General features: G+C 39.0%; 1 protein-coding gene across 2 annotated transcripts in view; it reads right to left on the reverse strand.

Annotated features, from left to right (window-relative positions):
- Positions 1-7,912: 7,912 nt before the first annotated feature.
- The window catches only part of SLC22A4 (solute carrier family 22 member 4), a 43,083-nt gene continuing 36,078 nt past the window's right edge, over positions 7,913-14,917 (reverse strand). Inside the window, exons 8-10 of one of the 2 annotated variants that reach the window (XM_025924132.2) lie at positions 13,629-13,811; positions 10,473-10,608; positions 7,913-8,343 (exon numbers count right to left, since the gene is read on the reverse strand). In XM_025924132.2, coding sequence (XP_025779917.1) covers positions 8,268-8,343; positions 10,473-10,608; positions 13,629-13,811 — 395 coding nt within the window. In that variant the 3' untranslated portion in view covers positions 7,913-8,267. The remainder of the gene's footprint in view (positions 8,344-10,472; positions 10,609-13,628; positions 13,812-14,917) is intronic. The other variant, XM_086704514.1, reaches the window with a different exon arrangement.

Consider the following 14,917-nt stretch of genomic DNA (forward strand, 5'->3'; position numbering starts at 1 on the left):
TAACAGCAACCATAAGGTTACAGCATTAACCTTGAAGGAGGTATTTCATGTAAGTGAAGGAGAAGGGGTTCTAGTTTGGAACTGCCAGTGAACATCTAGGTAAATGCCGAGAATTTACCTGGCTCTGAATTTCACAGGAAGTGGGAAATAAATAGCCTCAGTGAGACAGGACCAGAAAGGAAGTGGGGTGCTCAGGGGGAAGCTAGGTCTCTGTCAGGGTGAGGATGTGGAGAAAGCACCCAGAGATATACTTAAAGGAGGACAGATGTTTGTCCAGAGTGGAACAGAATGGCAGGAAGGCAACAGAGGGAGCATGAAATGGTGGGCTTTGCAGGGATAGGAGCACAGAGGGAAGTTAGAAGGAGAGTGTTTGACAAGGAAGGTCAAATTTGCAGCATTAGATAAAAGTCTCATGGTTCTCAAAATCAGGTTGAAGACTTCTGTGCCAAACTGAGACACTGATAGTTCACATCCTTATAATTTTTTTTCAAGTCCTCATAACTTTTTATAAGCCATTTGGCGGTCGGTTAAATAGAACCCCAGTGATAAGGTAATTTGCTTCAGCAGAGCAAGTGTGGCTTGGTGAAACCAAATCAGGGTAGACGTAGGTGACAGCTGCTCAAGCAGAGAGGAGAGGTATAAAAATGCCCAGGTCTGGGGCACCTGGGTGGCTCAGTCAGTTAAGCGTCCAACTTCCGCTCAGGTCATAATCTCACGGTTTGTGAGTTTGAGCCCCACGTCGGGTTCTGTGCTGACCACTCAGAGCTTGGAGCCTGCTTCTGATTCTGTGTCTCCCTCTCTCTCTGCCCCTCCCCTGCTTGCACTCTGTCTCTTGCTGTCTCCCGAAAGTAAATCAACATTTAAAAAAAAAAATTTTTTTTTAAAAGCCCAGGTCTGGATAGCAGAAAATGACTTTGACCTGAGTTTCAGCTCCACAGAGACCAGCCCCAGGTCAGGGCACTGGGCTAGCTGCCAAGGCCACACAGACAGGAATTTATAATTTCGCTAGACTGAGACCACTATGAGCAAGAATTTTGTATTCTTCGTGTTCTTCATCTTTGGTCCCTGAGACCTCATACTTAGTTGACACTTAATAAAAGTTTATATTTTTTAACTTCTTTATGATTACAAAAGTAATATATTTGTGAAACATTTGTGAAGTATGGAAAACTACAAAAAGGAAACTAAAACAGAAGTCATCTAAAATCCCCCACCCAGACATACTTACTGTTAACACTTTGAAATATTTCCTTCTAGTTGTTTTTTTTGTGTATTTTACACATATTTTGTTCAAGCATGCATTCATTATTTGGTTAATACTATTACATACTATTTTTTAATACTTGCATTATATCACAAGTATTTTATCATATTATTAAAAATAGTTCTTAGGGGCACCTGGCTGGTTCGGTCATGACAACATGTGACTCTTGATCTCAGAGACATGAATTCGGGCCCCATGTTGGGTATAGAGATCGCTTAAATAAATAAGACTTGGAAAAAAATTCTTAAATACTGTTTTTAAATGCTGAATAATATTCTTTCAAAAAAAACACACCATTACTGATTTATTTAACTGTATCCAACTTAACTTTTTTTTTATTGTGGTAAAAAAACACATAACATTAAATTTTGCCATCTGCACCATTTGTAAGTGTACTGTTCAGCAGTAGTATGCATATTTTCATTGTTATGAACAGATCTCTAGAACTTCTTCATCTTGCAAAACTGAAACCCATGGAACGCTAACTCTCCCTTTTCCCTGCTCTTGTTAACCATCTTTCTACTTTCTGTTTCTATGATTTTGACATTTTAGATACTTTATGTGAGTGGAATCATACAGATTTGCCCTTTTGTGACTGGCTTATTTCACTTAGGATAGTGTTCTTGAGGTTCATGCGTGTTACAGCATGCAGCAGGATTTCCTTTTTTTCCCCCGACGCTACATAATGTTGCATTGTACATGCACACCACATTTTCTTTATCTATTCATCTGTTGATGAACATTTGGGTTGCTTCCAGTTCTTAGCTTTTGTAAATAATGCTGCATGAGTGTGCAAATAGCTCTGCTAGAGTCTGCTTTGAACTGTTTTGTTGAGTCATATGGTCATTCTATTTTTAAATTTTTGAGGAACCTCCATATTGTTTTCCATAGTGGCTCCACCATTTCACATTTCCACCAAGAGTGCACAAGTATTCTAATTTCTCCACATCCTTGTCAACACTTGTTTTCTGCTCTTTTTATAGCAGCCATCCTACTGGGTATGAGATGGTATCTCGTGGTTTTGGTTTCCACTTATCTATCTAATGATTAGTGACGTTGAGCACCTTCATATGCTTGCTGGCCATTTGTACATCTTCTTTGGAGAATTGTCTATTCAAATCCTTGGCCCATTTTTAAATCAGACTATTGTTTTTGTTGTTGAGTGTAGAAGTTTCTTTTACATTCTGGATAGTGATCCTTTATTAGATATATGATTTGTAAACATGTTTTTTCATTCCATAGGCTGCCTTTTCACTCTGTTGCCTTGACACTCAAGTTTTTAAGTTTGATATAGTCCCATTTGTCTATTTTTACTTCTCTTGCCAATGGTTTTGGTGCCATGTCCAAGAAACCATCCCCAAATTCAGTACCCTGAAGTTTTTCTTCTTAGAGTTTTTTAGGTCTTACATTTAGGTCTTTATTCTCAGTTAATTTTTGTATTATGGTGTAAGGTATGGATCCAACTTTTTGCATGTGAATATCCAGTTTTAACAAAGCCATTTGGTGAAGAGACTGTCCTTTCCCCAATGTGTAGTGTTGACACTCTTGTCTAAAATAATTTCCCCATATATGTAAGGGTTTATCTGGGATCTCTATTCTCTTATGTTGATCTATATATCTGTCTTTATGCCACTACCACACTGTCTTGAGTACTGTTGTTTGTAGTATATTTTGAGGCTGGAAAGTGTGAAGCCTCCAACTCTGTTCTTTTTCAAGATTGTTTTAGCTGTTTGGGTTCCCTTGAGATTCCACATAAATCTTAGGATGTTTTTTCCTAGTTCTGCAAAAATGCCACTGAGATTTTGACAGCAATTGCATTGCATTTGTAGATTACTCTGATTAGTTGGACGTTTTAATAATATTTGAGTCTTCCACTCCATGAGCACAGGATATGTTACCATTTATTTATATATTCTTTGATTTCTTTTAGCAATGTTTTGTATTTTCAATGAATAAGTCTTTCACCTCCTTTGTTAGGCCATACTTAGTTTTTTAAAATTGCAAATAATAATGTAATAAACATCTCTGCATAAAGAGTTCATATATCTCTGACTATTTCCTAGTTGTGGAGTTAATAAATTAAAAAAAATAATCCAGGGGTGCCTGGGTGGCTCAATCGGTTAAGCATCTGACTCTTGATTTCAGCTCAGGTCATGATCTTGTGGTTTGTGGGATTGAGCCCCGCATTGGGCTCTGCCCTGACTGCACAGAGCCTGTTTGGGATTCTCTCCCTCCCTCTCTCCTTGCCCCTCTTCTACTCACTCACACACATGCTCTACCTCTCTCAAATTGAATAAACTTAAAAAAAAAAAAAATCCAAGCATTCTAAGGCTTTGGAAATGCTTTGCCAATTTATTTTCCAGAAAAAATAATCCAATTTACACTCCCACCAGAAGAATATGAAAGTATATCTCTTCATACAATCATTATTATTGAACACTATCATTTTGTAATCTTTTGTTAGTTGCAAAATGGCAGCACATTGCTACTTCAATTAGTATTCTTTCAATTACTTCTAAAGCAGAATGCTTATTTGGTATGTTTATTGGCCAACATTTTCTTATTTGAAAACTAGTAATTACTTTTGCCAATTTAACTATAATAATGACCATAATATATTTATTCATTATTGATTGATTGATTGATAAATTTATTTTATTTAGAGAGAGAGAGCACGAGAGCAGGGGAGAAGGGCAAAGGGAATATCAAGCAGGCTCCACACTTAGCGCCAAGCCCAACATGGGGCTCGATCCTATGACTCTGGTGGCATCATGACCTGAGTCAAAATCAAGAGTGGGACTCAACCAACTGAGCCACGCAGGCACCCCTATTTATTCATTTTTATTTTTTTAATGTTTTTTTACTTAAAAACTTTTTTTTAATGTTTATTTTTGAGAGAGACACAGAGTGTGAGTGGCAGAGGTGGAGAGAGAGAGAGAGAGAGAGAGAACCTGAAGCAGGCTTCAGGCTCTGCACTATCAGCACAGAGCCTGACGCAGGGCTCGAACCTATGAAACGTGAGATCATGACCTGAGCCGAAGTCAGATGCTTCACTGACTGAGCCACCCGGGTGCCCCTATTTATTCATTTTTAGACAAATATTTTATCAAGTACCTGCTATGTGCCAACCACTGTTCTAACTTCTGGGGATACAGAAGTGCCCCTCATGGAATTGTAAGCTCCAGGAGGAAGAAGAACATTTGAAAAAATGAAGAAGTAAATTAGTTAGGATGTTAGAGGGTGACAGGAACTATGAAGAAAAATGAAGCAGGAATGGGTGAGTTGAGGACAGACAGAGAACAGGATGCAATTTTAGACTGGGTGGTCGGATAAGTATTTAGGAAGCAGGTGACATATGAAGAAAGACATAGGGTGGGGACACACAGAATATGGCCCTATCAGTTGGTGAGCATATATAACTCCACACTGGGAGCTATATATGTTCCAAACTAGGAGCTATATATCAAACTGGAGCATTTTTAGCATGAAAGGTTGTGGGGGGTATTAATAATCACCCTGGGCCAGCTGTGGCTCCTCTGGGAAAACTGAGACATGTAGTCGTCCTCTGTATAGATTATTGTAAAGACTTTGACTTTTTAAAAACTTGACTGATGTGGGACATAACTCACATAATAAAAGTATGTGCTGTGGGAGCATAAAGGGGGGAAGAAAAGCACCTGGCTGAGAGGAGAAGCTACTGGAAGGTTTGGAGTAGAAAAGTAACATGATCTCATTAAAAAAAAAACTTTTTTTAAGTTTATTTTGAGAGAGAGAAAGAGTGTCAGCAGGGGAGGGGTAGAGAGAGAAGGAGATACAGAATCCCTAGCAGGTTCCATGCTGTCAGCCAGGGAACCAGATGTGGGGCTCTATCCCATGAACCATAAGATCATGCATGAGCAGAGGTCAAGAGTCTGATGCTTACCTGACTGAGCCACCCAGGTGCTACAAGACATGATCTCATTTAGATCACCCACACTGCTATGCTGAGGATAGATTCAAGGAAGACAGGAGCAGAATTAAGGAGGAGGGACTAGTTAGGATGCTAACAGAATCCAGGCAAGAAACTAGATTCTAGAACATGTGGTGTAAGATTGGCTGCCAGTCTGAGATTGCTATTCGTAAGTGCAGGATAGTGCTTTGTACCCCTAATTTTAAAAGTAGTTTCTTTTTTTTTTAATTTTTTTTTTAACATTTATTTATTTTTGAGACAGAGAGAGACAGAGCATGAATGGGGGAGGGTCAGAGAGGGAGACACAGAATCCGAAGCAGGCTCCAGGCTCCGAGCTGTCAGCACAGAGCCTGACATGGGGCTCGAACTCATGGACCGCGAGATCGTGACCTGAGCTAAAGTTGGCCGCTCAACCGACTGAGCCACCCAGGTGCCCCTAAAAGTAGTTTCTAGAGGTGCCTAGGTGGCTTGGTCAGTGGCTTGGTCGGTGGCTTGATTTTGAATCAGGTCATGATCCCAGGGTGGTGGGATTGAACCCAGAGTCGGGCTCCATGCTCAGCGTGGAGCCTGCCTGAGATTCTTTCTCTTGACCCCTCCTTCTCTCTCTGCCTCTCTCTCTTTCTCTCTCTCTCTACCAAAATAAATACATAAACTTAAAAAAATAAATAAAAGTAGTTTTTAAAAATCAGCAATGCATCTTCAGTTTAATCAAATAGTATTTGGGCATGTATTGATCTACTTGATCTTTGAACTACCGAAGAGATAATCATGCCTGTACTTGTTGCCTTTATATAAACAGATTTTCAGAAGACATAAAGCACCTGCACAAACAGCAAAAAAAGGTAATTATAAAATCCTCACTTTTCATATTTAGAAAAAGCTTTGAGAGCATTTTTGATATACGCATTTAAATTTTTTAATGTCTGTGTATCAAACATATTCACCAAGCTAGATTTACAAAGTTTTTCAACTAAAATATTTATCAATGCTTGCTAAATGCAAGAAAACACTATGCTAAACAGATCTACAGAGGATAAAAAGACAAACAAGGTAATGCCCCTAGCCTCTGGAAAGCAATAAGACAAGAGCCCAACTGAGTAAGGGTAACAAGTACATGAGGAGCACAGAGGAGGGAACAGCCACTACCGGTGGGAAGGAAGTTCAAGGAGAGCTTCTTGGGAGACAGCGTTACCTGCTGTCTGTGGGACAGGCTACCTAGTGCCCAGCAAGGTAGGTGGAAAAATTATCCAGACAGGCTGCATCCATGGGGGAGAAAAAAGCACTGGGTGGATGAAACTGTGCAAATGACATGACATAAACTATTCTAGGATATGCTAGTGGGTTTTATTTATTTTTTTTTTATTTTTTATTTTTTTTAAAGGTTTCTTCAACGTTTATTTATTTTTGGGACAGAGAGAGACAGCATGAACGGGGAAGGGGCAGAGAGAGAGGGAGACACAGAATCGGAAACAGGCTCCAGGCTCTGAGCCATCAGCCTAGAGCCTGACGTGGGGCTCAAACTCACGGACCGTGAGATCGTGACCTGGCTGAAGTCGGACGCTCAACCGACTGCGCCACCCAGGCGCCCCTCTAGTGGGTTTTAAAGTAACAATCAAAAGCTAGGATCAGTGTGTCATGAGGATATAAAATATGTGTTAGAAATACAACAATAAAGAGAAAGAATTCAGGGTTAATCAGAAAAGTTCAAGATAAGGAACTTGAAATACTATACACCATTTATTAAAGAAGTTATATCAAAATTTCCTCTACAAAATATTCAGTGAAAATTTAATCTTGGGGATAAGTATTTTTAGGAGATGATGCCACCAAGCATCATATAAAAAACCAGAGCTACCTCCTTCTCTGAGCACACTGTAGTGCTGGGGATGTCAAAGGCTCAGTTGCTTTTCACTGTGCTGCTGTCGCAGAAGCCACTTTCAGAGAAAGCATGCTGCCTCAGCCTCCAGGATTAACTCCTCGCTGTGTTATCATCTCAGCATGCCTAAAACATGTTAAGACAGAGACCTAAAATTTATTTTCTGAGCTTATGATAACACATTACCCCATTAGTGACCATTATTTTTTACACTGCTCATTCATGGAACCAGATGCACCCCTGGTCAGAGAGAATGTAGCTGCATACTGTGCTTAGGAAGGAATCTATTAATGGAAAGAACTGTTTTAAACGTCTTTCCAGATTGTTGGCTTGGACAGCCTTCTTCCTGAGTGCTGATGTCTCTTGGCCATGGGGCATACAAACCATCTTTACCAATCTAACTGGTTTGTGGCTTTCCTGATTATCTGTTTACTAGCAAAATACCTTTTCAACCAGTCTTAAGAAACAGAAAGTTCAATCATGCGCCTCAAAAGATCACAACAAATACAGACCATTCAAAACACTGTGAGTTATAGCCGCTGAATTTTAGCAGGGAACTGTCTTGGTTTCCTTCGTAAAGGCCAACAGGTCATATGAGCCACATATCAAGGTTTCTTGATCTCTTACTGTGTTTCACTTGTAAAACACTATTAATATCTGCCATCAATTCCTCTCAAAGGATTGTATGAAATTCTTTGGATAGGAATAGTGCATATAATCATTTAGTTACAGCAATATATAGGTTCACTTCGAAAATTACTCTAATTTTGAATGTACTAGTTCACTTATACACATACACACATATACTGTTATCACCTAATAGTTGTGTTAATACAAGGACATTCTTTTTATTTGAATAGCATTTGTATGTTTGAAAATGAAGGTTCATCTTTGTATGAATTTACCAGTCCTTGACCAATGCATTTTTCAAAAAAATCTTATGAACCCATCTCATTGAATTAATTAGGAAGGTGGACTATCTAGAAATGGTTTGTTTTTAAAATAAGGGGATTATCTGGAAGAGTGGCTTGGAGTTTGCTATGTGACAAGCATTTCTCAACAGCAAAGTCATCTTAGTGTTAATCCTTAGGGTTGGTCCATTTCATCAGGAAAGACTGGTTTCTTCATAGAGTCTTATGCATCTGTTTTTCAGGTCACCAAATGGGGTGGAAATTTTATCAGAATGAAGTTATGAGAACTTTGGGATTTTCTTCTTTCTCCGTTGAATCTCTTGTGTTTTTCCTAAGTCTGAACCTGAAAATAAGATAAGCACTAAAGAAAATTAGTCAAGACTCTTCTCCTTAAAATGCTAGAGTGATGCTGAAAAACATTTATCCAGTCAATGAACATAACTCTAGTAATAACTCAGGAGTCTAGAGTTTGTATTCTATAATTTTACAATTCTCCTCAGGAAAGGATCGAGTGGTAAACATGAAGTTCTTGGCAAGCTAAAGTTAATATTGAAATAGTCCTATCATTAGAAGAAACAACGTTTTGGGTACATTTTGTTGTACATGTTCCTTCAGGGACCAGAATCTACTCACATACAGATTTATGTTTTTCATGGCTTGATGCTAAAGTTACTTTATCTTATGTAAACTCACAACAGGCATATGAACTATTCCTGTACAACAGACGCAAATACTGAGGTTCAGTGAAAGTTAAGTAATTTTCCCTCATTTATGCAATAGATTTGGGATTTGAAGCCAGACATTTTCACTCTAGAATCTAAACTTCTCCCACACTACCACTCATCTTTAATTGTCTGCCAGTCTGTGATATTGTATAAAGATATTTGATTTTTGTCCCTGGTTCCTGACTCAGCGCTCCTAAATCCTTTGTCATTTCCTGAGTGATAGGGGTAATAGGACTGTCTTGTCTTTTGTTCTAATGAGGCAACTCCTGGTGGGTCAGTTGATAGCTTCAGGATGGAGACTGGTCACCAGAAACACTAGGCCTTGGTTAGCAGCCTGGAACTTTCAGCCCCACCCTCCAACCTCCAAGAGAAGAGAGGGGCAACAGGTTGAATTAGTTATTGATCATGTCTATGTGATAAAACCTCCATAAAACCCTCTGAACACCGAGGTTTGGAGAGCTTCTGAATTGGTGAACACATCCATGCTCCAAAATGGCAGTGCTCCCCAGCTGCACAGGGACAGAAGGTTCCTGTACCCTGGACTCTTCTGGACCTCACCCTTTGCACCTCTTTGTACCTCACCCTTTGTACCTCACCTCTTCATCTGGTTGTTCATATGTATCCTTTATAATAAACTTGAAATGGTAAGGAGAGTGTTATCCTGGTTCTGTGAATCATTCTGGACAATTACTGAATTTGAGCACAGGGGTTGTGGAAACATCAGACTCTGAAGCCAAGTTGGATAGAAGTGTGGATAATCTGGGGACCTCATATTTATCACCAGCATCTAAAGTGAGGGCAGTCCTATGGGACTGAGCTCTTAAACCTGTGGATTCTGATGGAAACTCTGGGTGGTAAGGGTTGGAATTGAATTAAATTACAGGACACCTAGTTGGGTAAGAAGTGGTTGGTATCAGGAGAAAAACTCTCATAAAATCTCACAGACAAAAAATATATATTGAACTATTTTATTTTGTATCTCTTTATAAATATGGAAAAGTATTGCTTTTCGTGTATGTATCTGCCATTGAAATTTCCTTTTCTGTCAACTGCTTGTTGATGACCTTTGGCATTTTTCCTACTGAGTTGTTGGTCTTTTTCTGACTGACTGCTGAGAGTTTCTTGTGTATTAGCTATATTAGCCCCAGGTACCTACTGTGTGTTGCAAATATTTTCCCCCTGGATTTTTGACCTTTGTTTTTAGTTATGGTTTCTTTTCTTGCTGTGCCAACAATTTCTAAAGTTTCACAATCAGACATAGCAATCTTTTCCTTTATTTCTCTTTGCTTTTCATATCATATTCAGAAAGGCCTTCTCTAAGGTTATAAAAATATATATCTTTTCTTCTGGAACATTTATGATTTTACATTAATTGCTCTTCAATTTATCTTGATGTATTTTGAAGTAGGAGTCAAGTTTTTTTATTTATACAACATAGCTAGCTGAGTTCTCTAACACCTTTTACTGAATAATCTAATTTTCCTCACTGATTTTGAATAGCTACTTTTTAGCATATACTGACTTCTCATATTTTCTTGGATTTAATTCTGAACTCTATTCTATTCCAGGGATTTCTATCCTACACCAGTATCACACTGTTTTAATTACCTTTGCTTAGTAATATGCTTTATTATCTGATAGAGCTACCCCCCATTTACCACCCTTCTTTTTCAGAAACTTCCTAGCTATTCTTGCATGTTTATTCCTTCTGAGGAATTTTGGTATCAGTTTTTAAAGTTCCACTTACCCTTTCACTTTCTGCATCTGCTCTAAGGTCTCTGGTAGAGTTACTCCAAAACTTTCAGGGAGAAAGAGGGTGATGATTCCAATCAAGACAGTCAGGCTGCCCATGAGGATGTAGGGCAGAACTCTGTTGTACGCACCTGTAAGGAACAAGAACATCAATGACATATAGGGATTTTTCAGATGCTTTTGGGAATCCTTTTATCATGGTAAACAATGGTATTTGAGAGCAGTTTTAAATCTGAACATTGTCAGAAGGAAAAAGATATGTAAAATATCACAATCACAGTTTCTCTTTGGCAGATGTCATTGCCTTCATGATCTCCATACTCATTTACCTACATGATGCTGCATAAGGTCTTTCATGCCAGTTCCATTCTCTAAGCCACTGTTTAACCATGTGTGACCCATGTTCCTTTGATGGAACTATTTGCCTACCAAGTTTTCCCTCTTACGGTGGAAGAAAGTTGAGAGGAGGGATGAGAGGACATCAAGGAGAGAAAGCATATTGCAGGGACAGATACTAGCCATTATGACTGGTGTGACAAGGTGTGGCCTTTGCTTTTGCCTGCAAAAGTGGGCTGCAGTGGACAGCTAGGTCCAAAGAGCCATGAGACTCTTCTTTTTTTTTTTTTTAATAATATTTTTTTTAAGAGAGAGAGAGCATGAATGGTAGAGGGAGAGACAGAGAGAGGGGGGGGGAGAGAGAGAGAGAGAGAGAGAGAGAGAGAGAGAGAGAGAGAATCTTAAACAGGTTCCATGACCAACTCAGAGCCCGATGTGGGGCTCAATCTCACCAAGCCACCCAGATGCCCCTAAAGAGCCATGAAACTCTTAAAGAAAAAAAACCTAAGTAATACGTTCAATCCAATTTCAATCACTAAATGTCAGGCACCGTGAATGCATTCTGCCTGGCTTTGGTTGCTTTCTGCAACATTTGCATGTCTTGGTTTTGTATGTAATTGTATGAGCCATTCCACCTCTTCCTTATCAGGCATTCCTTGGACAGGAGAATAATAGATCCTCACCTTGCTTCCCTTCTGCATACAGAGATTACAGAGGAACAACACACCCAAGAATTTTATTTGACAGAAAACGTTAAACTTGAATCTTCTGCAAGGTGTCTATGTCACTGACAGGAGTAGCTATTGTGGAATAGAAAGCTCTGTCTTGGATTCCTCTGTTTCTTAGGCACCAATGGTCCACCCTTTAGACCAAGTGAGCAGGGTTTGAACGTATAGGGAGGAAGAAAGGAGAAATGACACCATTCTATATAATAATGTGCTTTCTTAGGTGTTGTTCAGGGCAGCCATGTAGAGTATGTTTAAGACAAGAAAATGCTTCATTTTCTCTGTGAAGATTTAGAACGTACCTTTCCTGAGGATTAATATATAGTCTGTGTGTGTGTGTGTGTGTGTGTGTGTGTGTGTGTGTGTGTGTGTTTGAACCAGTAGGTAACCAAAGGATGACTAGGAAGAATAAGGAGGTATATCAACATCTCTCACCATCAGTCCTCAGTGGGATCTGACTTGGAGGGCCAGATCCTACATCCATTGAACAACCCACTGAAGCCCTCCGTGGTGTTATTCCAGATTGAGAATTTTGATTATATAAAAACTAAAATTTCCTGCATTACAAAAAAATATTATTAAGTAAAAAGTGAAGGATAAACTAGGAAAAATATTTACAACATATATACAAAGGGCTAGTTTCTTTCAATTACAAAGAGCTCTTACAAATCAAAAATAAACCATTCAAAAGATGAACAAGAGACATGAACAGTCAGGTCACTGAAAAACAGATGCAATGTCAATAGAGACACGAAAAACTGCTCAACCTTATTTATAATTAAAAAAATAGAAATGAAAGCAACAATGATATCCATTTTTCAGATAACAGATTATCAACGATTTAAAAATTGGATAATCCCCATTGTTAGTGAGGATATGGAGAAATAGACACTCTCATATACTGATAGTTGGATTGTAAATTAGTACAATGTTTAGAGGCCAGTTTGTCAATATCTGTGGAAATTTTAAATTGCTCCAACAATACATAAATCTGAATGTATGTAATTAAATGAACAAAGGGGCATAGGGGCATAGATGAATGTTCATTGTAGTATTATTTGTAATAACAAAAACCTGGAAATGACCTAAATGTCCATCCATTGAGCCTAGTTAAACACATTTTTATGCATATACGTATATTAGAAGACTATATACTAATGAAAAAGAAGGTAAGAGCTATATATACTAATAAGGAAAGGTACTGTGATACAATGTTAAGTTTAAAAAGTTGTGAAACATACTAGGTATTTATACAAGAGATACAGGTATGCTATTTTGAAGGGGCACATGCACCCCGATGTTTATAGCAGCGCTATCAACAATAGCCAAAGTATGGAAAGAGCCCAAATGTCCATTGATGGAAGAATGGATAAAGAAGTTGTGGTATATATACACAATGGAGTATTACTCGGCCATCAAAAAGAATGGCATCTTGCTATTTGCAACTACGTGGATGGAACTAGAGGGTATTATGCCAAGCGAAATTAGTCAGGCAGAGAAATACAAATACCATATGACTTCACTCATATGAGGACTCTAAGATACAAAACAGATGAACATAAGGGAAGGGAAGCAAAAATAATATAAAAACAGGGAGGGGGACAAAACATAAGAAACTTAAATATGGAGAACAGAGGGTTACTGGAGGGGTTGTAGGAGGGGGGACAGGCTAAATGGGTAAGGGGCATTAAGGAATCTACTCCTGAAATCATTGTTGCACTATAGGCTAACTAATTTGGATGTAAATTTAAAAAAATAAATTAAATAAAAGGAAAAAAAGTTGTGAAACAGTATGTACAATTTTTTTGTGTTTAATTTTATTTTATGTGTATGTGTGTGTATACTTTGTGTGTGTGTGTGTGTATGTGTGTGTGTGTGTATGTTTTGCAATAAAAAACAACTGAAGGGCTATTCACTGAAGTGTTAATATTAGCTCCTTTTAGTTCTAGGGATGCGATTTGGGCTGCCCGAGAGTGAAGAGGTAAACTTGCCCTTTTTCCAGTACCTTTTATGCTGTTAGCATTTTTCACAATGAAAAAGTTATTCCTTTATATTTTAAAAAAAGAACAAATTGACAAGATGCATCTCACCGAGGTAAACAAAGTAGGGAGCAATGATGCTGCCCACTCTGGAGGCCATGGATGTAACCCCCACAGCCATATTCCTGACCAGGGTGGGGTAAAGCTCTGCAGTGAAGACATACAGCATGGAGAAAGCAGAGGTAATTCCGAACTTTCCTAACATCGCCAGACCAATGGACAAGAAGTTGTAATCTGGAAAAGAGACCCAGCGTAAATAGAGGTGTAAATTGGGGTGATGGTGGGGGTTCAGAGCTGACAGCCAAGAAAGAATTCTTGAAGACATCTTGGGTACAAAAAAGTGATTTTATTAAAGCATGGGGACAGGACCTGTAGGCAGAAAGAGCTACCTTGGGGTCATGAGGAGTTGCTAGTTACATACCCTCAGGTTGGGAGGGGGTTAGGGATAGAGTAAGTCTCTAAGGAATTTTGGAAGCAAGGTTTCCAGGACCTTAAGGGACTGGGTGTTGTTACGAAAATAAGCCATTTATTACCATTTAGTAAAACCTGAGTCATGAGATGCTTCATATGTATATCAGGGGGCCATAAGCTTGGAGTATGATTGCCAGCATATATCTTGGGGGTGAGATAAAGGAAGTTACCAAAGGAATTAAAAAAATCTTTTTTAATGTTTATTTATTTTTGAGAGAGAGAGAGAGAGAGAGACAGAGCAGGAGCAGGGGAGGAACAGAGAGAGACGGAGACAGAATCAGAAGCAGGCTCCAGGCTTTGAGCTGTCAGCACAGAGTGATGTAGGGCTCGAACTTACGAACCGTGAGATCATGAGCCAAAGTTGGATACTTAACCAACTGAGCCCCCAGGTGCCCCAAGGGAATTTTTATATGTTAAAGTAGACTTACAGGACCCTGGGGTGGGGGGTGGGGCAGGAGAATGTTAAGCCAAGATTCCCTTTTGCCCCTAGCAAAGGGTCATCATTGAGGCAGCTCCTAGAGGAAGGTCACTGCTGGTTTCCAGGACTTGTCAGTGGGCTGTAGGCAGTAAGGGAATCTAATTTTTCATTTGCCTTAGCTTCCCTCATCACCATGGTAAGCACTTAAACCCCTTTCCTTTGTTCTTGGGTAGGCAGGAGTGTCTGAGGAATATCACACATATCCCATCCTGGGGTGGGTAGGTTACTGTTAGTCTGTACTTTGCCCTCAACTTGCCCCACACTCCCTCCTCAGAAGTGGTTTTAGAAGTGAGATTTTCTTTTTATTTATTTATTTATTTATTTATTTATTTATTTATTTATTTTTTTTTGGGGGGGGGACAGAGAGAGACAGAGCATGAACGGGGGAGGG

Source organism: Puma concolor, chromosome A1 (assembly GCF_028749965.1).
Source record: "Puma concolor isolate L17-30 chromosome A1, mPumCon1.1.hap2, whole genome shotgun sequence".
In the NCBI taxonomy this organism is placed as follows: Eukaryota; Metazoa; Chordata; class Mammalia; order Carnivora; family Felidae; genus Puma; species Puma concolor.